At 36.7% G+C, this 24,709-nt stretch overlaps 1 protein-coding gene across 4 annotated transcripts in view; it reads left to right on the top strand.

Annotated features, from left to right (window-relative positions):
- MED13L (mediator complex subunit 13L) overlaps nt 1-24,709 on the top strand; it is a 320,014-nt gene that overhangs the window by 103,534 nt on the left and 191,771 nt on the right. The window contains exon 1 of one of the 4 annotated variants that reach the window (XM_063646757.1): nt 18,793-18,902. The exons of the other annotated variants lie outside the window; for them this stretch is intronic. Within the exon in view, the coding sequence (XP_063502827.1) occupies nt 18,857-18,902 (46 nt within the window). The 5' untranslated portion in view covers nt 18,793-18,856. Of the gene's footprint in view, nt 1-18,792; nt 18,903-24,709 lie in introns of those variants that run through there. 4 annotated transcript variants of the gene reach the window in all.

Below are 24,709 nucleotides of genomic sequence, written 5' to 3'. Positions count from 1 at the left end.
TTACTCTTTCAGGTGTTTGTGTCTTACAATTATCATTTACCCTTGGGCAGTTAAATTGAATTTCTTTTAACTTGTTCACCTTATCTATCCAAAAGAACCCTTACATCTTATGTTATGTGATGGCTTCTAATTTCTACAGTTGTGACTGGTACTTTCTCTGCTTAGTCACTAAGAAACCTTCATCTCTTTCGGTTACTGTCTTTTAAAATGTGTAGTACTTCTGTTAACTTTTGCCTGAAAATTTGGGGTTAAGTTTTTGAGTTTTTATTTTTATTGATTGATAGACACAGGGTCTTGCTCTGTAACCCAGACTAGAGTGCAGTGGCATGATCATAGCTCATTGCCGCCTTGGACTCTTGGATTCAAACAGTCCTCCTGCCTCAGCCTCCCAAGTAGTTGGGACTACAGTGCTACCACACTGGGCTAATTTTTACTTTTTTGTAGGGATGGGCATCTTGTTATGTTGCCCAGGCTGGTCTCAAACTCCTGGCCTCAAGGTGTCCTCTCGCCTTGGCCTCCCCAAGCTCAGATTTAATATACATGTTTGCACTGGGTTATCCTGGCATTTCCATTTTTCTGTTTCTCCTTTATGGTGTAATATGAGAATATTTACCCAGTTGACCTTTTATATGGATAGTCCTTTGTCCTCCTGATTCCCTATAAATTAAGGCAACTTATGTGATAGTATAGTGTGATAGTGAGTTTTATTAATTTGGTGAGGTGCAGTTGAAAACAAAATTGGTTGAATGGATATTTTGTCAGTTGTTGCATGAATTTTTAGAAAATAATCATGCAACTCATATTTCTCATTTTGTTACCCAGCAAATGCATGCTCTGTAAGGCAGTTGAGGAAAGGAATTGCAGTATGTTAAACATCTTGGATTGAAATGCTTTTACCACTGTTGCAAGGAAAGAAGGAGACAAGTTTAATAGAACTATAAAACAAAAATGTATAATTATTTTTCATTATAACACATTTTTCTTATGCTACAAAGTGCCCGTTTTATTGATTTATACACTACCATCTTAAAATAAGACAGTCCTATGCCTTATTAAAATACAGTAAGTCCTATCTATGTCCTTACCTTTGTCTCTGGATCACTGCAACATAGTTTCTTGAGTTTGTCTCTGTCTGTAGTGGTTTTATTGATACATGTGATAGTTTCATTTGAAGAAAACCTACAGTGCCATACCTGGTTAAGTTATATTTAGCCATTGAAGTTCTTATTTTAAAGTCGTAATGTCATTTTTTAAACATGAGAAAGGAGTTTTTATTGAAAATATTTTATTCTTAAACCTATACTTTATGTCTTTTTTCCATGAGTGATAGTTTTTTTAGATTGATGATATAGAATCACCAGTTTGGCAGACTTTTTTTTTTTTTTTTTTCCCCTGAGTTCTTCTAGTGTGCCATGCACTTGTATCCTAAAATAAGCAAGATGTATTTTCTGATCTGTTATTTCACAGTATGTAATATCTTCTGTGACACATCTTAGCTCCTGGACTGGGAGTGACAACTTTTTATCTGTTGTATAACACGGAATAGTACTTGTTTTTGTTTTGTTTTGTTTTTTTGTCTTAAATGGGTTGGAAGGGAGCATAATGCTACAATGTGGGAGTGCTTATTCCTTGCAAGACACTGTGGCAGGAAGGATGGAAACTAATCTGTATTGAGGACTTTGCTTGTACCAACCAGGTTATGAGGTTATTTTCATATATCTAATCTCGATTATTCTTCACAGTAATGCTATAAAATGTGCAATTTTCTGAGTCTGTCGCGATTCCTACAAATTGACAGATAAGTCATGCAGATGCAAAGTGAAAGCGTAAGGTCACTCATTTTTAAGTGGCAAAGAAGGTAGAACTGTAGGACTTTTTGCCTTCAAAGCTTTCCACTATGCTGTGTTGCCTGGAGGTACATGCTTTTCACATTCCCAATGAATTAACTAATGTGGAATAGAAAGAGACTTAAATTGTATAAAATATACTTGCATTTTCCGTAACCATTTACAGAAAACAGGAAGTTTCTCATTTCTAGAGTGAAACCTGGAAGAGGCAGTCCTTTCAGATAGTCTGAGATATATGGCCAAAAAAATATCTGCGGCAGTGACATAGCAGGCTACCTGGAATAATGCAGTGGCAGTTTGACATGGCCTTTCTCAGTATAGCTGGCTAGGGTGAATCATATGCTAGTGTTCTCATCTGGTTGAATTTTTTACATCCGGAAATGTGATTCTTTCATTTTATAAAAGAACTCTTGGGTTCTTTTTTAGAGTCACTGATTAGAAGTAAGCAGTTATGTAGAATTTTAACTTATATGAAATAGGAGTGTGTTATATAGGTGTGTGTTAGGGGATTATATACCTAAGTGGATCTTCACTGAGTTGTTTGAACCAGAATGATGAGCTGCAGTTTTAGGTCACTGGGCTCTCCCTGTAGTTTTATCTTATTCAATACTTGCTGATTAGAAGCAATAACAAAAGTCTTAGATGAGGAGAAAGAAGTCATTTATAAAATCTTCATGAAGTTGATTAAAAAAATAAAGCTGAGAGGGACAGCAAGTATTTATGGTAGACGGAAATTTCCAAAAGATTGTCATTAGTCTGTGTATGTCAGAAACTGGGCAGAATTTAATAGGAATACATGTGAATTCCTGCATTGAGGTTTTTAAAAAAATTGATTGGTAGATATTGAAGGGGGAAATAGGGCTTCTCAGTACTGTGAGTGGAAAGGAGCTGGATGTTTTGGTATGTGACTAATAAAGCTAACATGGTATCAAGGCTATGTTACAGAAGGATTGTACCCAGATCAGGAAAATTAATGGTTTCATTTGCCTTTATCTTCATCAGAGATATCTGGAATGTTGTGCTAATTTTAGAAAGCTTTGTTTTAAGAAGGACTTAAAAAACTGGAGCCATTGCAAGAGGAAGGTGGTTGGGATGGGGCTAAATCAGAGGATTCTGTAAATAAGGAATGGTTAAAGCAACTGGGTTTGTTTAGCCTAGGGAGGAGAAAAAGTGTTGGATTTTTGGAGACCTATAAAAGAGTTTCCACTGTAGGCAGAAATTTATTTCATGTTATTCCATAAGAAGAAGATGTAAGTTGTAGGTGAAGTATTTAACTCCGTATAAAGATTTTGAGCTGGCTCCATAAATCCATTGCCTTCCCAGGTAGGGAGCCCCTATCTTTGCAGCTGAAAGAAATCTCTGTGATGAAAAAGCCATGTGGCTGTTCCAGGCATCGCTTTCCAGTGGGCAGATTTCTGTTTGTTTGATACTCCCTTGACAAACGTTAGGCCAGCAGTTTTCAAAGTATGGTCTGCAACCATCAAGGGAGTGGGGTTGTGGGGTGGGTCTTTTATACCCTTTCGGGAGATCTCACAAGTCAAAAAAACTATTTTTATATAATATGAAGACATTATTTGCCTTTTTCAACTTTGTTGACATTTGTACTGATGATGCAAAAGCAATTAGGGATAAAACTGCTGGTGGTGCCTTAGCACGAATCAAGGCAGTAACACCAAACAACTCAGGTAGTTGTATTCTTCAGAAAACAGAACCTTAGATTTTCCTTAAGAATGTCTGTGATGAAAGAGTAAAAATTTGCCGGGTGCTGCAGCTCATGCCCTGTAATCCCAGCACTCTGGGAGGCTGGGGCGTGTGGATCAGTTGAGGTCAGGAGTTCGAGACCATCCTGGCTAACATGCTGAAACCCCATCTGTAATAAAAATACAAAAATCAGCCAGGCATGATGGCAGGCACCTGTAATCCCAACTACTCAGGAGGCTTAGGCCCAAGAATTACTTGAACCTGGGAGGCGGAGGTTGCAGTGAGCCAAGATCTCACCACTGTACCCTAGCCTGGGCAACAGAGTGACTCTCTTAAAAAAAAAAAAAAAAAAAAAAAAAAAAAAGTAAAAATGATTAATTGTGTGAAATTTTGACCCTTTAATACATGTCTTTTTAATGTTCTGTGAGAGAAAATGGCAGGTATACATGAAGCACTTCCCTTGTGTCAAGGGAAAGCTTTCGTGCAATTATTTGAGTTTTGCATTGACTAGCTGCTTCTTAAGATGGAGCATCATACTTGAGAGAATGACTGATAAACTGTGATTAATCAGATTTAGGCATTTGGTAGGTATTTTCTCCAAAATGAACGGTAAGTTTGTCAAGGAAAACTGACAGTATTTGTTGCTTATGATAAAATTTGTGATTTCATGCAAAAATGAGAGTTTTGGGAAACTTGGCCACTGTGATAACTTCTCAATACTTAAAGATCTTTCTGCTGAGATTATTGGTGGCATTAATAATTGTTATTTTTTGATAGTGTTTGGTAAAATGTGTCAACATATAGAATCTGTGTGGAACTCAGTTAATCAGTATTTTCAAAATGACCAATGCTTGATAATCAAAGTGTATGATAGCTTGTTGGGTTTTAATGTGACAGAATATGGAAGTTCATTGATATGATTTTTTGTTTGTTTATTTATTTATGAGGCAGAGTCTCACTCTGCTGCACAGACAGGTGTGCAGTGACGTGGTCGTAGCTTACTGCAGCTTTGAACTCCTGGGCTCAAGCAGTCCTTCCACCTTAGCCTCCCAAGTAGCTGGGAGCACAGGTGCATGCCACACGCCCTGGTGATTTTTGTTAAAAGAGATTTTTGTAGAGATGGAGTCACCTTATGTTGCCCAGGCTGGTCTTGAACTTCTGGCCTTTAAGTGATCCTCCTGCCTTGGATTCCCAAAGCACTGAAATTACAAGCACGGGCCAACACACCAGGCTTGATAGTTTTAGGTTCCGTACTTCAACTAACCTTTTAGCAAATACCATTTGTTTAGTTTTGGTATAGTGTTAGAGAAAGATATCTGCAATTAACTGAAAAGGTTATTAATGTGCACCTCCCTTCTCCAACTACATACTTGTGTGATGCCAGATTTTCCTTGTATACTTCAACCAAAACAACGTATTGTTATATATTGAATATAGAAGTAGATATGACAATATGATTGTCTTCTGTTAAGGCAGATGTAAAAGAGATTTGCGAAAATGAAAATCAGTGTACCTCTTCTCACTAAATTTATGTGTGTTATATTAGTTATATTTCCAGAAATCATTTGATCATTACAGAAGCTTATTAAGCAAAAAATTTAATATGAAAATGTACATGACCTGATTTTTGCCTCATAGTAAAACAGATCACTTGGAGAGGGAACATGGATTTTTCTGCTGAGCAGCCATTATTTATCCTCATTCCTAGACTTCTAATATGATGCTACTATTTGCCTGTATTACCACCGTTCCAGTACTGTTGTGTTGTCCACTAGTTGCCGTCTCCACACATACATCACAAAATTCCTAAATGGATCAAATCCTCACAATATTCCTTGGACATATCTGCCATCATTTAGTCTCAGTAACTTCCTGTCTGTAATTTTTTGGACTTGAGAGGATGAGCTTTGCTCATAATGTCTACTCTGTGGGCTCAGAGCTATCTTGAAACAGAATTTGTGGCCTCCTTCACACTCCTGCAGTAGGCCTGGTGCTTTGCCTTCCTGAAAATGTTATGTTGCTGTGTAATGGGCTTATTACTGTGTTTAAATGAATTAATAAGTAGATATTAAATTTTTAATTAGTTTTAATTTCCAGTATAATAAATGCTGATAACTAAACCCATGTGAACAAAAACTTTTTGGAGTCCTGTATAATTTTTAAGAGTTATAAAGGGATCCCAAAACCAAGGAGTTTGAGACCACTTCTTTAGGCTAGCATCTTCAACTTTGTAGTTTCATCCATTTGCCCTGGTTTGATCCCACTCTGGGGACCTGAACCAGTTATCATATTCAGAAAGAAGCTGATTTGTATCCACAATGCTTATTAATGGACAGTGGGGTGGTTATATTTTTTCATTGATTAGAATGCTCATACTTTCTAATACCTCTTTTTCATGGTGTCTTGGTACCTGAGAAGCTAAGCTAGGAGTCAAAAAGTTGCTAGGTGAACACAGGATCAGAGGAATCAGCTCTGTCTCCGGAAGCTTTTACTCAGGTTATAAGAAGGCCTGTTCGTGTATTCACAGTAGTGAATTTCTGCGATACCTCTATTACCTAGTGTTGTGTTTGACAGTTAATAGCTTCTCGTCACCTTGTACCTCTTGTACCTTTTTTTTTTTTTTTTGCCAGAAAAATGTTTATTAAGCACAAGACACTATTCGTGGAGTTAAATAAGAGGCATGTTACTTCTATTTAATGCTAGCTGTTTGTTCTCATTATTAATTTAATTAAGTCTTTGTAACATATAGTGTTTATAAAAAAATTTCTTTTTTTTGAACTTTGAAAGGTATATTCATGTGACTCTTTTTTTCATACTTCTGGTAGTCTATAGTACACAGGATTAGATTGGTTCAGTAGGCGATGGTGATAGGATTGACACATGTGGCTTAGCTATCTATTAAAATAAAGTGTTTAGGAAAATTGCATGTGGCGAATCACTATAAAGTGTTAAAATGATTTGTATTTTTTTTAAAGCTAGCATTTTATCTTCAATATTTCAAATGTGAAAAGTGCTGTCTAGAAAATGTCATTCCTCTGAATAAACATCATTAAATAAACTTGTTTGTTGATTCATATAGATTTGTATTAAATATAGTCCATCAATTCTAGGCACAAAAGGCCATGTTATAGCTATTAGCATGATCAATACATGTCAAAAGAAAACGTTAGCAATTAAGCAATAATGAAAAAGTCAAGAAAATAAAAATCTAGGTGAAGAAAGACTACACTGGAATATCTGCATGGCAGTAGCAGTCTTTCTTAGGGTAGCTACACTTAAATGGCTACCGTTGGAGAATTATAGTTAGGTCTCTCCACAGCACTCATGTCCTAATGGAGTATAGTACACAGAATATGATGAATTGATTTTTTTTTTGACACCTCAAAGTGATCTCCACATAAAATAAATACTTATAAGTGATGGCTCTTACTGAAAGAACAAGATATTTTAAAGTATAAATATTGTGGGGAAACGTTAAACCTCCAAATCTGTAAGTCAACATAGCTCTAAGGAGGAAAAATGAATGTTACACAGTATCTACTGGCCTGTCAATTGTTACATTTTTTAAAATAGAGCATTGTATACTTAATAAACTGGCATCAAATCTTTTGTACCCCCATATTTTTTGATCAAACAATTGTTTAAACTGCTTGTATTCGAGGGATGCTTTTCATTTGTAAACATAATATTAATCTTGCCAACAATTCCATACCCTAGTATCTTTTTATTATAACAGTAAAATATATTCTTCTCTATAAAACATTTATGCTCTTTGAAGAGTTTCTTTTCTGCCTGAGATTTCTTTTTAATCATTTTTTCTTTATCTTTACAAACTCATCTTTAATCTTTTGTTTCTTTAAAACACAGTCTGGTTTTTAAAGATTTTAGTTTTGAACATCGAATTTTGTGATATAAGTTTATGGGGTCGTGTATGAAGAATTTTATCTTCCTACTTGAAGTCAAAAGATGAAAAATTTGATCCCTAAAGAGTTCTTTTCACAATTTTTAAATTTCTATAAAATAAAGAATGGTAGGACTGTGATTGAAAAATGTGATACTAAATTTTTCTTTTGAATGATGCATATTAATTTTTAAAATCCTTCTCTGTACTTATTCATTCAACAAATATTTATTAAGTGCTCAGTTTGTGCCAGCCACTATAGTAAGCACTGGGGAGTAAAAACAAACTTGGTCTGTGCAATCTTTGGATTTAGGTTATTGGCAGGGTAGGAGGCAGGTATTAATAAAATAACATAAATAAAACTGCAATGAAGACAAGTACGACTATGAGCAGTATGGTGCTGTATAGATAATATGATTTGACTTAATAAGAGGCCAGAAAAATGGTTTGTTTGTTTATTTATTTATTTATTTATTTATTAATGACAGAGTCTCGCTCTGTTGCCCAGGCTGGAATGGAGCATTGCAATCTTGGCTCACTGCAGCCTCTGCCTCCCAGGCTCAAGTGATTCTCATGCCTTAGCCTCCCGAGTAGTTGGGACTACATGGGCCAGCACCTGGCTAATTTTTGTATTTTTAGTAGAGATGGGTGTATTAGGATTCTCTTAGAGGGACAGAACTTCTGTCTGCTTTATACTTGCTGGAAGCTGATGAGATTCTGCCCACCAGATTAAGGGCTTTCCCCAGCCCACTGACTCAAATGTTAATCTCTTTTGGCAACACCCACACAGCCACACCCAGGATTAATACTTTGTGTCCCTCAATCCAGTCAAGTTGACACTCAGTATTAGCCATCACAGTGAGGTTTTACCATGTTGTCCAGGCTGTTCTTCACCTCCTGGCCTCAAGTGATTCTCCTGCCTCAGCTTCCCAAGGTGCTGGAATTACAGACATGAGCCACTGTGCCTGACCAGAAAAGTGGTTTACCTGATTAAGTGGCATTTGAACTGAGATCTGAAAGTAGAATATACTTGAAGTAGATGAAGAGAGGAATGACGATATTTTATAGCAGAAAGGACAGCAGCCCTTGGTGGCAGGAGGCATGTTGTATTCCAGGAACGAAAGACCAATGTAGCTGTGGTGGAGAGAATACCTGAGAGCATGCGATCAGATGAGGCCCACCTGAGGGCAGATAGGGATAGACTAGGCATAGTGTAGCCACAAAAGGGCTTTCAGTCAGTGATAAGGATTTGGGTCTTTATCTTAAAAAGACAAGGAGAATCCATGTTACATAATTTAAGCAGGAATTGAAGGTGGGGTCTTGAGCAAGGTGAGTGGTTGGGGAACGAGACAGGAATGGTGAAACTCTGTTAGTCTACAATGTGCAAGGTGGCATAAGTGCATGCCAAGAGTGGACATAGGCAGGCCGGGTGCGGTGGCTTACGCCTGTACTCCTAGCACTTTGGGAGGCTGAGGCAGGGGGGTTCACGAGGTAAGGACATAGAGACCATCTGTCTAACACAGTGAAACCCCATCTCTACTAAAAATACAAAAAGTTAGCCGGGCTTGGTGGCGGGCGCCTATAGTCCTAGCTGCTTGGGAGGCTGAGGTAGGAGAATGGTATGAACTCGGGAGGCAGAGGTTGCAGTGAGCTAAGGTCGTGCCACTGAACTCCAACCTGGGTGACAGTGAGACTCCGTCTCAAAAACAAACAAACAAACAAAGTGGACATAGGCATTCTAGTCAGAAAGTTTGTCTAGTAGTCAAAAAAAAAAAAAAAAAAAAAAAAAGGGATGGTGCCTTGTTCATTGCCTTAAGCCCTTTCTGTCTTGGACAGAACCTCAGAGGGGCCCAGATCTTTTCTTGGAGACAGATTCTATCATGTTTTTGTGTCAGGAGTCTGAATGTCAGTTCTTCCGAAGTTTTACTGCAGCACTAGTGCTGAAGACTGCTGTACTTGTTTGGATGATTAATACTGACTCATAATCCAAAAGCAGATACATGAAGACTATAATATGCTTAACCATGTATTGCAGATATGCTTTTGGAAGCTGATTCAAAAAACTTACATGAGTACAAGGTGATCTTTAATTGGTTTATACTCCAGCTACACTTTTTGCTCGTTATTGCTGTGGCAATGAAAATTCTGACATGAACAAAAGACTGAAAGTAAACATAACTTGAAATATTTATTAGTATAGAGTGGTTCTTGAATTGTATATTTGCTATAGCCTACATTTCAGGCTAAAATTCATTCTATACCTGGGCTTTAACGTCTGTTTCTTGGTGCTTTCTTTGTTAACTAGCAATACTCTTAAAAGACAGTGTGACATCCGTTAGCAGTTACATCACCAGTCTGTGATGTCGTGTGTGTAATTGTCAGTGGTCAATCTGTGGTCGTGTGTGAAATTATACTAAAGCTATAGTGGAAAACTAGTGTCCTCTTCCTTGGCAACTGTGACCAAGTGTGGGAGATAAGCCTGAAGGCTTTAACTGAATAGCCATCTGTTTAAAGCGTCTGGTTTTAAATGTAGCAGCTCATGTCACATCAGTCAGAAAAGGCTCCTGCAGCTGCAGCAGCCTCTGTTTCCGTTAAATAAATAAACAAACTGTGTTTCTTTTTTGTATTTTGTTATTATGTTCCTAAGTCTCCTTTTTTGTTGTTGGTTTTTTTCTTTCATACTTACGGGATTTTGGTTGAGAAAGTTGAATTGTTGATAGGTGGGGTCATCTCATGAGTTAATTATTTGAGATTGTTTAAATACATTTTTATATCTGTCTCTGAAATAACAAAAGTGAAGCTTTGTGGTAAGAAACTATTCAGTTTTTTTATTTGATGTGTACTTTCATGTGTCTTGGTGCGTAGTGCTGATGGGAAAAGAATGAAATATATGATCAAATACTGCTCGAAGAGCAGCAAGCATTGAACCCAGTCATAGCTCGTGAACTTGTGAATGGACCTGTTTCAAGTATGTGAAAATTTCTGATAAATATTCCGATGAATTTTACATAGGTCATCTCTTACCATTGAACTTAAAATATTTCCCTTTTTCTCCCAAGAACATTTTCAGTTTTACTTCTTTTGTCCTGTGCTGCCTTCAGTGAATGAAGAAAATTACTGCTTTATTCATTTGATATTATGGCATTGAAGTATACCATATTGTGAATTTGATTTCTTTAGTATAGCCTTAGCAATTTGAAGATATTACTGGGAGATTGGTTTATGTTAGGAAATAGTCTCCTTTATAAAAAAAATTCAGAAATGCAATTTCAGCTTAATTCATCTCTAAGCAGTTATTATGTATGATATGTGTACTTCTCTATTTAGAAGGGCTTTACTATGAATTTTTGTAAATACCCTTTTCAATACACTTAAGAATTCTTCACCTTGGGCGGGCGCAGTGTAATCCCAGCACTTTGGGAGGCCGAGGCAGGTGGATCATGAGGTCAGGAGTTCGAGACCAGCCTGACCAACATGGTGAAACCCTGCCTCTACTAAAAATACAAAAATTAGCCGGGTGTGGTGGTGCACACCTGTAATCCCAGCTACTCAGGAGGCTGAGGCAGGAGAGTCACTTGAATCTGGGAGGCAGAGGTTGCAGTGAGCCGAGATGGCACCATTGCCCTCCAGCGTGGGTGACAGAGCGAGACTCTGTCTAAAAAAAAAAAAAAAAAAAAAAAAATTCTTCACCTTACAAAACAGTGCAATTATTCATGAATTTTTATTATATAAAGATATATATTTAATGTCATATACTTGATAGGGCTTTTTAACTAATAAGGATGATAGTGCAGTTAGCTTATTGATTTGTAAATACCTGCCTCTGGTGTCTTCTATCATACCTAAACCTTTGTTTTGATTCACAAATATATTAGGCAGTTTTGTTTGTATTTTGTAACTATTTGAGAAGAAATAGTTCAAGCAAAAGTAAACTTCAGTCTTGCCATTGTCCCAAGTCATAAAAAATTCTGAAATAATTGTATTTTGCATTAAAAATGTCTTGATTTAAACTCGGCATGGTGGCCTGAGTTGTAGTCCCAGCTACTCTCAAGACTGAGGTGGGAGGATCACTTGAGCCCAGGAGTTTGAATCTAGTCTAGCCTAGACAGTATAACAAGACCTTGTCTCTTTATTTATTTTTTACCTTTATTTTTAAAAGTCTTGATTTAATAAGACTTTAATGATCACTTCAACTTGAATTTTTACCAATTAAAATGTTAAGACGTAGTAAAAGAGAAAAATAGAAAAAGTCACTTGACATAAAAGTATAACTTATGAGGAATTGTATATACAAATTAGTGGTCAAGATAACAGATCGATCATATATTATTTTCCAAAGAGGTTTATTTGGAGATATATGAATTTTATTGTTTCTGAAGTAATTTTATAGTTACTGTCTAGTACTTAATTCTTCTCAAAACATTGATTAAATAATTTCTAGGTTAAGTTGGGAACATGTGATAACATTAAAAAATTTAAAATGTCTTTGGGCCTGAAAGATTATGCCTTTACGCTCAACATGAAATCCATGGATGGAGTTTATATAAATAACCATGTAGGCTTACCAATCCTTAACCCTCTTGTATTAATCTATACTCACATGGATATTTCCATATCCACTTTTACTCTTGTGTCAAAAGACAAAATTAAAACTCATTTAGTTATGTATCTAATTGGCTTTTATTCTCGATTCATGAATCAGTGCAGCCTCCATTCTAATAGAATCAGAGCTTCCACTGGGCAATGGCAGACTATTGGGTTTTGTGAGGTGGGAATGAGGAGACAGAACAATGGGGAAAAGAAGCTGATTAAGTTAACAATAGATTACTTCAGTTTGCTTTTTTTTTGGTAAGGGTTAAAGCCATGGGGACTTTCTTATTCTGACTCAGGTAGGCTAGAATCTCCTGTTTTTAGGAAAAACTCGTCTGTTTTGGGATGTATCTGCTTTCTTACAGTTGCAGTTTGATTATATGGCATTTGGCACGAGTGACTCCATTTTGTTAATACTTGAAAGGTTATTATTCTCATATGGAGTATTCACATGGATGTAGCCATTGTCAGTTATACAAGATCATGTTTCTTTTCTTCCCCCCCATCACCTAAGAACTTGTTAGATATTCCATTTCTTTTTTTAAAAAAAGATACAGTGAGTAAAGGGGATAGAGAACATATGGATAAATAGTGAAGAAGTTTGATGAGGAGAGTGGTTAGGTTAGAAACACAAGGGAATTTACTCAGGTTAAAACACTGTCATTTTATATTCAAGCCAATATATATTTGTTTTGTTAGCATTGACGTAATTTTTTCTGGGAAGGCTTTCCTGACCTCTGGTTTGAGTAAGCAGCTCCTCCTATGTGTTTTAGCCAGCACCCTTGGCTTAATCCATAGTAACTTCTGCTTGTTTGCATTGTAGTTGGTTATATCTGTCTCTTATAGCTTGTAGGCTCACTTTGAGGGGGAGAGGCTTTGTTCTATTCATCATTAATCCTCAGGATCTAGCACGTAGTAAGTACTCAGTAAATATTTATTAAATGTGATTGCTTTATCTGATTTCTTATTGATATTTTTTGGAGCAGCAGTGTTGTGGGAGGTCATGTTAATTTAATCAAAGTAAAAAGAATTTGGGGGTTAGTACTGGAAGGTGGTTGGGAAGTGTATATATATATATATATATATTTCCAAACTCTTTAGATTTTCAAACTTTGTTCCCCTGAGGACTTAGCCACTTCCAACTGTTTTAGGAGCTGCTGTGGGAGAAGGAGGTCAGTGCAGGTCCTCTGATGTGGTTTGAATGTGTCCTCCAAAGTTTGTGTGTTAGAAACTTAATCCCTGATGCAATAGTGTTGGGAGTTGGGGCCTGTTAGGTGATTCGGTCATGAGGGGTCTGCCCCTGTGAATGGATTACTGTCTTTATTTGGGAGTGGGTTAGTTATAAAGGAGTGTACACCATCTCTTGCTCTTCTGCCCTCTGCCCTGGGATGATGTAAAATGAAGTCCCTTATCAGATGCAGGCCTCATGATCTTGTACTTCTCAGCCAGAACTATAAGAAATACGTTTATTTTCTTCATAAATTATCCAGTCTCAGATATTCTGTTATAGCAGCATAAAATAAATTAAGACATCTACTTTTGCCCATTTATACTGGAGGCTTTAGTCAGAATTCTGTTTATAAAGTTTGCAGGCCAGGCACGGTGGCTCACGCCTATAATCTCAGCACATTGGGAGGCTGAGGCAGGAGGATCACTTGAGCCCAGGGGTTTGAGACCCTGTCTCTACAAAAAAAAAAAAAAAAAAAAAAAAAGAAAGAAAAACCTAGATGTGGTCGTGTGTGCCTGCAGTCCCGCTGCTCAGGAGGCTGAGGTAGGAGAATGGCTGCTCAGGAGTTCAAGGCTACAGGGAGCTCTGATCATGCCACTGCACTCAAGCCTGGTGACAGAGTGAGACACTTTTTTTTTTTTTTTTTTTTAAAGTTTGGATCCAGTCCAGCCTCTTCCTACAGATCAGAGCCAAGGCCCAAAGGAGCTGAGTGTCTTGTCCAGTTTCGTGTGACTTGTCCGGTTTCCATAGTAGAGGCAGATCCAGGTTTCCTGCTACATCATGCTGCTTCTCGGGTGACTATTGCAGGGCTCTCCAGAGAGTTGGCTACTATCATGATGCATCGTGACTCACCTAAATGGTTTTGTTTGGACTAAGTTTGTTTATTCAGTAGTGTTGAAATGTATGTTGCAAAAAACAACAACAACAAAAAAACATAGCAGTTAAAAGACCTTATTGCTCAAGAATTAGTTACTATTTTTAAACTATCAGTTAATTGAATGAACGTTATTGACTTTAAATTCCTTTGTGAAAAAATTTAAATATCTGTCTGTTTCATTATAATGGAATTTAACCTGACGATATGTTGATAGTTTGAATTGTAACAGAATTATAGGAAAACTCAGCTGTAGACATGGTATAAATTATTTTTTAGTTTATATTATTTTGTTCCTGTGCAAGTAGTGAAGTAATCTTCATGGAGAAGAAATCACAGGGCCTGTGTAACAGATTCCATATGGCCAGAAGCAGGTAGTGAGTCCTTAAATGGGACAAAGAGATGAAATTTTAATGAAATGTATAGTAATCATTGGGACCACATTAGTTAGCTCTTTATTATTTTGTGCTGCTGCTTTGAAATAAAGAGCAGGATGTGGCACATTTATAATCCCTTTCTCTTGAGAATCAGTTATTGTAAAGTTGAAGATTTAATTTAAAAAGCAAGAGAAGCTGTTATGGAATTAAATATGTAGATGTGGCTGATATGATCTGTAAATAACTTTATTCAAAAACACAGTACCACCTTTTTAATTCCATACATATAAATATATCTTTTCATATCTTTTAAATATTAAATCATTTTGACAAATTATTAGCTTACAAAACAAGGTATCGGTAGTGATACTTGAGAGCTTTTTTCTTAAAATCTCTAGAATTCAATTAAAATGTAAGTTGAAAGTATATAGGAATGTGAACTGTAAGTTAGGGTGATAAAAAGTGAATTATAGAAGATTTTTCTTTTAATTACCTGCTCACCTTTCTAAGTAATTATATATAAAAGTAATGAGAGGAAATTGTATTCTGGTGTTATTTAGACTTTAGTAGATAAAAAATAGTGTTCAAATCCATCTGCTTCTTTTTCTGTCCACTTGGTTAAAATGTATTCTGGCATTCTCTGGGCAGACAGCCAGTTCTAAAATAACCACTTCTATTGAAACAGTTTTTGTGATGTCTACATAAACTCTGAGATTGCGACCTTCATTTGTTGGACATAATAATCTCAGAGGCTTTACTTTGATCCTGTAGTATTCAGTGGCACAAAATAGAGAATTCATTTATTTATTTTAAGAGGCTTCTAAATAAATAGAATACTGTCGATCTTTAACTCTTAGTGTTGCCCTTGTTTTAAAACTTAGAAAAACTCAGAAAAATCCTTTCCTAGAAAGTTGTGGTGGTGATTTTTTGTTTGTTGAAGTTGTTGTTGAAGGAAGGTAGGATTGAACATATTTTTCAGTTTCCCTAGAGAATAAGATGTTAAGAACTGTTGGATGATTGTTGACATGAGCCATTTCTTTTTAAATTTCTGGATTTGTTACAGAATAGAAAAATATCTAAATACAGTTGAACTGCTCACTAGTCACGTGAGGTTACTTTAGCTTTCTGTGCTTTACACACATCTGTAGAATGGGGGATATTAATTGTACCTATCTTGTAAGGTTATAGAAATTAAATGAGACAATATAGAAATTAAGTGAGATAAAATTAAGTGACTGATGTAGTAAATTCCACTATTTGAAAATTATCAACATTACCACAATGCTAGTCACATGAGCATTAATTTTGATTCCTCATTGCCTCTTTTCCTTATTTCATTTTATCCCTAATTTTTGTCTGTCACTTTGTTGGTAGATGTATTTGCAGATACCAAATCTTTTATGAATGTAATCTCACTGGAGTGCATCATATACTCTGTTTTTCTCTTTCAGATTCTTAGAGTTAATACCATGTATTGTTTAAATATCACTAAATCAGACTTATCTTTGCCCATTACTTCTACAGACGTACACATATACTCCGCTACTGTCACCAGCAGCAAATAGGACCATGCTGAGATTGGCTCTGAATTTAAATAGTTGGATTTCTGAAATAGGATATTTTCTTTGAATACTAATTCTGAAGAACCGATCTTCATCCAGAATTCTAATAATTAGTTCATTACTGATAATGTCAAAGTAGATTTCAAATGCCTCAAATGTCCCATCCCCTGTTCCCTTCACCTTCCCCTTCATTTCCAGTTGAAGTCATCCTAGGTTTTGAGATAAGCTCTTGTCTTGTTTTACAGTATATAGAATAAGAGATGACCACAATCTGTTTCTCGAGTTTTTTTTTTTTTCCTTGAATTTCTGCTCTGACCTGCGTTCATCTGTTTCCTGTTTGGGTTCTGGATCCTTGCAGCTTGCATCCCTACACTCCTCATCTACTGCTTACCTTTCAGTATCCAATTTAATTGTTTTGTTTTTACTCCGGACTGTCTTCTATTCAGAAAATACCAGTGGGCTGTGGCAACCAGTATTCTGATCCTGCCAGGTCTCACCTCCATCTTATATATAATCATTGCCTCTTTGCTCCTACTGTTGCTGGTGCAAGGGACTTGCCTCACATTGACTTTATGCTTGGGCACTAAGGGCTCAGTATTGATAGCATATCTTTTAAAACACACTGGGATTTTCACCACTTTCTCCAGAAGTACAGTTTGAAGTTTGAAGAGAATAAAAGTTTGTCTTTGTGGGAACCACAAAAGCACCATAATAATGTAATGTTTGCATTATAAGACTAAATATTGTGGGAGAATGTTGGTGTATTCACCTTTGTGAGAAACAACTTCACCATTCAACAGGTATTTGTGTGCTTTCTGTAAAACGGGGAGGTAGTAGGGTACATAGTGCTCGTGCACTCAGGTAGTTCAGTTATGTTGAGAAGAGGAGACTTAGACAAAACCATTGCCAAAGAAAGGAGTAGTATACTACTGGTAGACTTGTATATGGCATAAAGCATAGATCCTTGAGGAGTTTAGGGAAGAGGGAGATTAACAAAGGCTGGAGTGCTGAAGGATTCGTGTAATTTGTTCTGTTTTTCAGATATATAGGAGGCACTGCGCCGGTGCTGGGGATACAGCTGTGAAGATAGACATGGTCCCTGTTCTCAGACAGTTTATTTTTTGGGAGATAAGTATATTAAGTAAATCAAGTAAATTCTAATATAGTGAACTATACTTGGGGGATAAGTATATTAAGTAAATATTAGTGTAGTACACTAGTATAGTGAATATTATGAAAGGCGTAGCACAGGGTGGTTAATGAAGGGAAGAACATTTAAGTATGGGAAATACGACAATAAAGATGAAAAAGATTTTTGATTTATGTTTTGGTGGCAAGTGTTGAGGCTGTGCAATCTGGATTTTTAGGATACAGCTTGACTGCTATAGTACAAGTCCTAAAATAACAGCAGTGGATACCAGTTTCTCTCCTTCTCTCTCTCTCAATATCCTGAGAGCAAAAGCCCAGGACTATTACGGTAGTTTTATCATGGTGTCAAGAATCTGGGCTCCTTCTGTCTAGTTGCTCTTTCATCCTCAATGTGCAGCTTCTGTCTTGTACTCCAGCCTTGGAGCCACATTGTGTGTCCACATCACAGAAAAAGGCAAAGGGAGATATTTTGCTATACTCTGCAGTTTATGACTTAGGCATAATGGCCACCCCTACTTTAGGAGGGAGGGCTGGTAAGAAGTCAGTACTTGTTAGTTATATATCCTCTAATTTGAGGGAACACTTCAGGTAAAATATATTGCATTTTCAGAACTCTGAGCTTAAATATTCTTACAAAATAAGGTACATAAAACCTCTTCTGAACTTACACATTTTCTTTTAAAACTTTGCTTAGTAGTTTATACCTTTGATGCATTGATACTTGTGTGTAAGGAGGAGGTTGGTACTTGGAAACTTGGCCTGCAGCGTGCAACATCTTTTCCTTAACGTGCTGCTGGTGCTAGACTTTGAAATGAACACCCCTGCCTCCCCATCAGATGTATTGAACTTCATTTTGGACTATAAAAGTATTTTTTTTTTAAAGTAATCGGAGACTTTACATTTATACTATGCTGCCTACAATTCAGTATTCCTTCATTTGTTAATTTGGAGTTAAAAATGGAATCCTAATGGATGTACTCATATCTTATGTATAATATATGCTTCAGTGGAAAGTTGTAAGTTATAACTTGCTGGAGACATTCATCATATGGTTGGAAAGATATACTACTGCAAAAATAAAAAAAAATTGATGAACTTGAACCTTAACATATTGCTAATAATAAGCTTAAAGAATTTCGTGTTTTTGTAGAAATAAAAACATGATAGTTATTTATGGTAATAGCATGAAGTAAAATAAGAGGTTTAAGAAAAACCATTCTAGAGTGAATTGTCTATAGAAACATGAAAGTAATTGTGCAGAAATTTTTCCTTTATTGAGTTGAGTAAGAAAAATAGAGTATAAATTTATATACACAATAATGGAAATGATATTTTCTACCTTCCACCTTACTATTTCTAATATCAAAATACATACTGGTCCTATAATTATGTATCTGATTATTTTATTAAAATGGAAGAGTGAATAAATACTTGGGACCTAGAATCAATATATTTAGTTTTTTGTGTTTTGAAGAACAGACACAATTTTTATGAATAACAACAGCAAAGAATAGTTAATATATTAACAGTTTCAAGGTTTTTTTTTCCCCCTTAAATCTTGTTTATAGAGAAGTGTGAACCATACGTTGTTTGTTGAAGACTGGCAAAATGTAACTTCAGCAGTGAAATGAACTCTAGCACTGCCCACAGCGCTAATAGGCTTGGATCAAAAGGTATTATTTTAGTGTTGTAAACGTTTTCATGAGAAAACGTGAAATACATATTGTGTGACCGAGCTGTGGTATGTTTGCTCTGTCAAGACTGTTGACCTTTCATCATTAAATTTAATTGATTTAAAAGAAATTTGGCATTTGGAAGTATTCAGAACATTAAAGAGAATGTCTTTTTTTTGAGACAGAGTCTCGCTCTGTCACTCAGGTTGGAGTGCAGTGACATGATCATGGCTCACTGCAATCTGGAACCTCTGGGCTCAAGCAGTCTTCCCACCTCGGTTTCCCAAGTAGCTGGGACTTTGGGTGTGCACCACCCATACCTGGCTAATTTTTAAATTTTTTGTAGAGACAGGGTTTCTCTGTGTTGCCTAGGCTGATCTTGAACTCCTGAACTCAAGTAATCCTCCCACCTTGGCCTCCCAGAGTGCTGTGATTACAGGCATGAGCCCCTGTGCCTGGCCATAAGAGAATATCTTGGCTGGTGGTGGTGGCTCACGCCTGTAATCCCAACACTTACGGAGGTCAAGGCAGGTAGATCACTTGAGGTCAAGAGTTTGAGACCAGCCTGGCCAACATGGTGAAACCCCATCTCTACTAAAAATACAGAAATTAGCCAGGTGTAGTGGTGCGTGCCTGAAGTCCCAGCTGCTTGGGAGGCTGAGGCAGGAGAATTGCTTAAACCTGGGAGGCAGAGGTTGCAGTGAGCCGAGATTGTGCCAGCTGCACTCCAGCCTGGGTGACAGAGTGAGACTCTTTTTCAAAAACAAAAACACCACCACCATCAACACACAATTAAATAAAAAGAATATCTTTATCCAAAAATATTGCCTTAAAAAGTTCAATACTTATTTTCTGTGGTTGGATTTAATACCTAACTTTTCATAGATTTTAAAAAGTAAAAGTTAATATGTCTTTTATGCTATGTTGGTACTTGACATTTTATTGAGTTACTAATGTGTCTCGTAAGCACTACTGCCACAAATTTTTCATTCTTAAGTAATACTTAATTATCTGGAACCCTCAGAGAATGTCATTCTAAACAGAGAGTTTCCTGGAGAAGGTGTGCTTGATGTCACAACATGGGAAAAACAAATCGTTTGCATGGAATTATTTCTTTAAAAAAGTAGAGTTTTCCTTTCTTAAAAGTATGCTGACTAGAAATAACTTATTTATTGGATGGTGGGAAGTTGAATCTATGTTTTCATTGTTAGTGCCACTAATTGCTCTTGGTAACAGCAGAGTTCCAACTCCAGGCTTATTGCAGGTGTGAGTGAGGATCCATTCAAGAGAAGCAATGTAGTTCAGTAATTAATAGGACGGGCTTTTGGAGTCAGGCATGGGTTAAAATTCTCTCTGTCTCCTGGGTACTTGCTGTTTGACTTCTGTTTTGGCAAACCACCACATTTCATTTTCTTCATTTGCAAAGTGGGGAATTAAGTCACAGTACTTCATTGAGTGTGAGGATTACATGAGTTAACACATGGAAATCAGCAGAGCATTTCACTCAGAAAATTCAGTAAGTATAAACTGTTGTTAATGTTACCACTATTTCTGCTATTGCTACAAGAGCAGTGCTCCGGGCAGCTGTGATTTTTGTTGTTGTCGTACCTACTATTGAGTAGTTTTCCTTTCACCGACATTGATTTGTGTATATGCATTAAGGCCATTTCTGTTTTTAATGGAGGACTTATTTGTTCTTTTTATCTGAATGTTGTAAGTTTGGGGATGAGAAGAACTTGTGAGGCCATGGTGTCAATAAGCCTTCCATGTGCTTATGGGAAAATATATTCTCAGCACAAAGGGAGCATTAAACCAGATATACTATTTGCATATTAAAGTTAGAAAGATTTTCTGTTTGGTTTCAAAGTTTCCTGCAGTAAGGGGGAATGGGTTAAAATAGAAGCAAGTGTGTATATATTTGTGTCTAGTCTGTGTCTTTCAAAAGGAATAATTTACTTCCTGTGAGCAGTTGCCATAGGAATACTGGCTATTCTTCCAGGAGAGTGAATTTAACTTGCTTTTGGCCTTTAAGGGGGCACAACACTTAACTTTAATTCTTTATTGTATGTGGTTGAAACTGATTTTTGTTGTTAATGACATATATCTGGTTATTGCTATTACAGAAATTGATTGCTTCCTGTTCTCTTCTCTGCAATTATTTGTGGTGGTGGGATGGAGATTTGTGGTAGCTATCAGAATGTGCTCTCTGCCTTCTCTTGCTAATGGAGGTGGCACTCTGGCTTCCTTCTTTTGTTCCACATTTTGGGTTTTAGCTGCCGCCATAATCTCTTGGCAGATAGACTGAGAAAGGTGAGCAATCTTTTCTTCCAGTTAAACACTCCCCTCCCCTCAGTAAGTTCTGTGTATAGTGACAGAGACTCTTTAACCAGGTCATTCCACCTTCCAGCACTAATGTGGATAGTAATAATAGCTAACATTTATTGTATAGTTACATGTGATGTCATTGCCCTACTTATGTTACACACTAATTTAATTATTGGAGAATTCTGAGCCTCACATTACTGTCATTGGATGCAGAACAAGGCTCGGAGAGGTTTATTAACTTATCTCTGCTCTTACGTGTCCTACCTGGTGCGTGTTCTACCTGGGACTGGACTCCAGATCTCACAGACTCAGAATTTTTTTTTTCTGCTCTTTTTAACTTCTGTTATGAAAAATGTCAAATATATGAAAATCTAGATAGAATATTATAGTGAACTCCTGTTTACATTTCACCTGTATTTAATACTAGTTAATATTTTATAATATTTACTTTGTCTACTTTTTCTTGAAAGTTTTAAAGCAAGTCTCATAAACCATAACCTATCATACTTTAGCATGCATTTTTAAAAAATAAGGGCATTTTCTTATTAATCATACTGTAATACTCACATTTCATTTAATTATTTCTCCTAAATTTGTTTTCCAATGTTGAACAGTCCTTCTCTCCTTGGTTGCTTTTCCCCCCACACCATTGGGTTTTTGTAAAGACGGAGTCCTGTGATTCCAAATCTTTACCTCTATGCCCCTCTGGTCTTCTGACAGTGAAGGGAAGGTGGCAAGCCGCAAGTGAGTAGGAAATCCCCCAAGGATGATATGAAGTGTACCAGACTGTGGCTTTCATTCTTTGCATGGTAGACATATTCTTGAAGTTGAAGAAACTTTAGCTGCAGACAGAACTTGACACTTTAATCACCTATGTCCAAGCAAAGCAAAAAACCGCAAACAATGTCTTATTACCTCTTGTTAGCAGGATATGAACCACTGGCTACTGTTAAAGTTGATTTAGAAATGGAAACAGTAATATAATTATGGTATAATAAAATTATGCTGAAAATAATTTCAGACTTTGCAAAAACTACTTTTTATTCCTCTTTGATTTGGCAGGCATTTACTGAGTATTTACGTTTTCACAGCCCTTTGGGGGCTTTATATGGAGGTCCTATCCACCAGGAGTTTATAATCCAGCAGGGGAGAGAGAACCTGTATGAAACAAATATATTTCCATATAGGATAGAGCCTGCAAATACTAAAAGACAGGATCAGTGAAAATGCTTAGGAGATTATGAAGGGAGAGGGACCACTTTTCATTGAATGTATAGTGGAAAAGGAAGAGGTTGTACTTGAGGGGTCCAGATAAGTAGGATTTGGCATTCAGAAATTTGTATTTGAGAATCTTCGACAAACCAGAGAAAACATACAGAAGTATAAAGGTGAGAAAGGATAGGGAGTAGAAGTTGAGTGTCGATGTATCTGAATGTTCTTAGATTTAGGAAATGTATTTCTAAAAGACCTACTTTACCTTTTGCCCCTCTGTCTCTGTTCTTTCACTTGGTGACTTTTACCCTTAGGAAGGTTAAAAATAAGGCACTCATTAGTCTGTATGGTTCCCATAGCCGCTATAGGCAGATGGCATCACTTTGTTTTTGCACATTATGGCTAATTTTGATTTTCCAAAACTTGCTGTAGATTTATTCCTGCCTTTAGGTCCATTGTAATGTGACTTCTTATTGCTCAGTTTCAACCACTCTGTAGGATCCTTCACATCTGCATTTTTCTAAAGGCCATATGTAATACAGTTTGTACTGTGTTTTATTCTAAAATCACTGTAACAAAGGAGTTTTATTGTATGCATTTATTGTTAAATCTCTGTCCTAACACCTTGCTAATGGAGTTTCTTCGTGATACCTTTTAAAATAATTTTCTTTTTCATTGAGGAGGCAATTTGAAAGTAGGATGTGAAGAAACATTTTCACTTAAAGCATTTAACAGTTCTGACATTTCTATAGTAACTTAAGATGTCTTTGATCTCAACCAATTATATATGAAAATTGACTTCTTTATGAAGACCTGTTATACACATTTATTTTCAATAACAGAAATTCATAACTAAATATCTCCCCTCCCCGCCCCCCAAGAGATTTTGCTTGCTAAAAGCCTAGTTAAGATGAAATTTATGGGACTAGTTTATTCTCTGTAGTTTTCTCATTTCCCCCCGCTTAATCTTCTGGTCTTCTAAAGTTTTCCCATTTTTTAACCATAAGATGTTGTGATAGACCTCTGGGGAGTAGGTTGGAGTCGGAGACAAAGTTGAACGGTAGTAGTGGCATCCACGCGAGTCCCTATTGTGGGCCTAGTGTAGTGCTAGGTGCTTTACGTACCATAGCTCTAGTTCTCAGAACATCTGGTAGTGATATATTATAGGTTGCATTTACAAAAGAAGAAACTTAGATTGAGAAAATTAAACGACCTGCCTAAGGCCACACACCCAGGAAGTACCATATGTGGGTTTCAAATCTAGACTAAACTAATTTCAAAGCTTGTATCTTTCCATAATTCTAGGTTGCCCATAAATAAAAATAAGTTTTCACTATTTTCTGGCTTAGAGCTGTACAAACAGATAATAATAAGAATGAGGAAATGCCAGATGTGAGAGTGGTGTGCCTCAGTTCTGTGGGAGGTCAGAGAAACATAGGTTATCCTAAGTGTCAGGGGAGCTTGAATAGGAACACTTAGCGAAGTCGAGTGGCAGAGGTACAGTGGAGGAGTAGTGGAACATGAGACCAGAATGGAAGCTCAGACCTGGTTGTAGGAGGTTTAGAATGCCAGCCTGGGGCACTGAGTCTTTCCCACGTCATTGGTTATAGAAGTTTAATTTACTAAATTATGACAAGATCTAGATGTTAACAAGAAGAGTGGAAATGACTTATTTTTTGCCTTCTTGGATTTGCTTTCCAAGACTTTGTTGTAAATAAAATTTGAGTACGTTGATAAGCTGGCACTGCTGTAAGGGAAGGTAGGCTCTGGCCTTAGGCGGACACAAGAGAACTAGACACTTGGTGGTTTGTTACATGTTGTGTGAAGTTAATGTCCAGTGACACAGCCTGCATGGTCAGCCAGAAAAGAGATTTGGCTTAGGGCCATGCTGGTATCGCAGCGATCTCAGCGTCAGCTCTGATTCCAATTAGGTCTTTACAGAGATTCTTGCATTTAGAGCCATTCTTTTGACAACTAAATCTGTCCATGTGTGCATTTATTAAATGTGTGTACTTGGGTCTAATTTTCTATTTGATCCACTTCAAGAGAAATGAATTTATTCATTTATTAAAAATGGATACATTAAAAAAATGTAACTATCAGATGGCAAAGTGAAAGAAATATCACACCTTTCTTTTTCTGTATTCCATTTCTTCCTCAGCCCTTTAAAAATATGTTATTTTATCATTCATTTATTAAACATTTTTTATTGCCAGCTAAGCTGCAGGCACTATGGGGGCATATGAAAGGAACTTAATGTCCACTTACTC

The sequence above is a fragment of the Pongo pygmaeus genome, chromosome 10 (genome assembly GCF_028885625.2).
Source record: "Pongo pygmaeus isolate AG05252 chromosome 10, NHGRI_mPonPyg2-v2.0_pri, whole genome shotgun sequence".
NCBI lineage: Eukaryota > Metazoa > Chordata > Mammalia > Primates > Hominidae > Pongo > Pongo pygmaeus.
The sequence above is the reverse complement of the archived record's forward strand: the minus strand, read 5'-3'. Positions and strand labels throughout refer to the sequence as shown.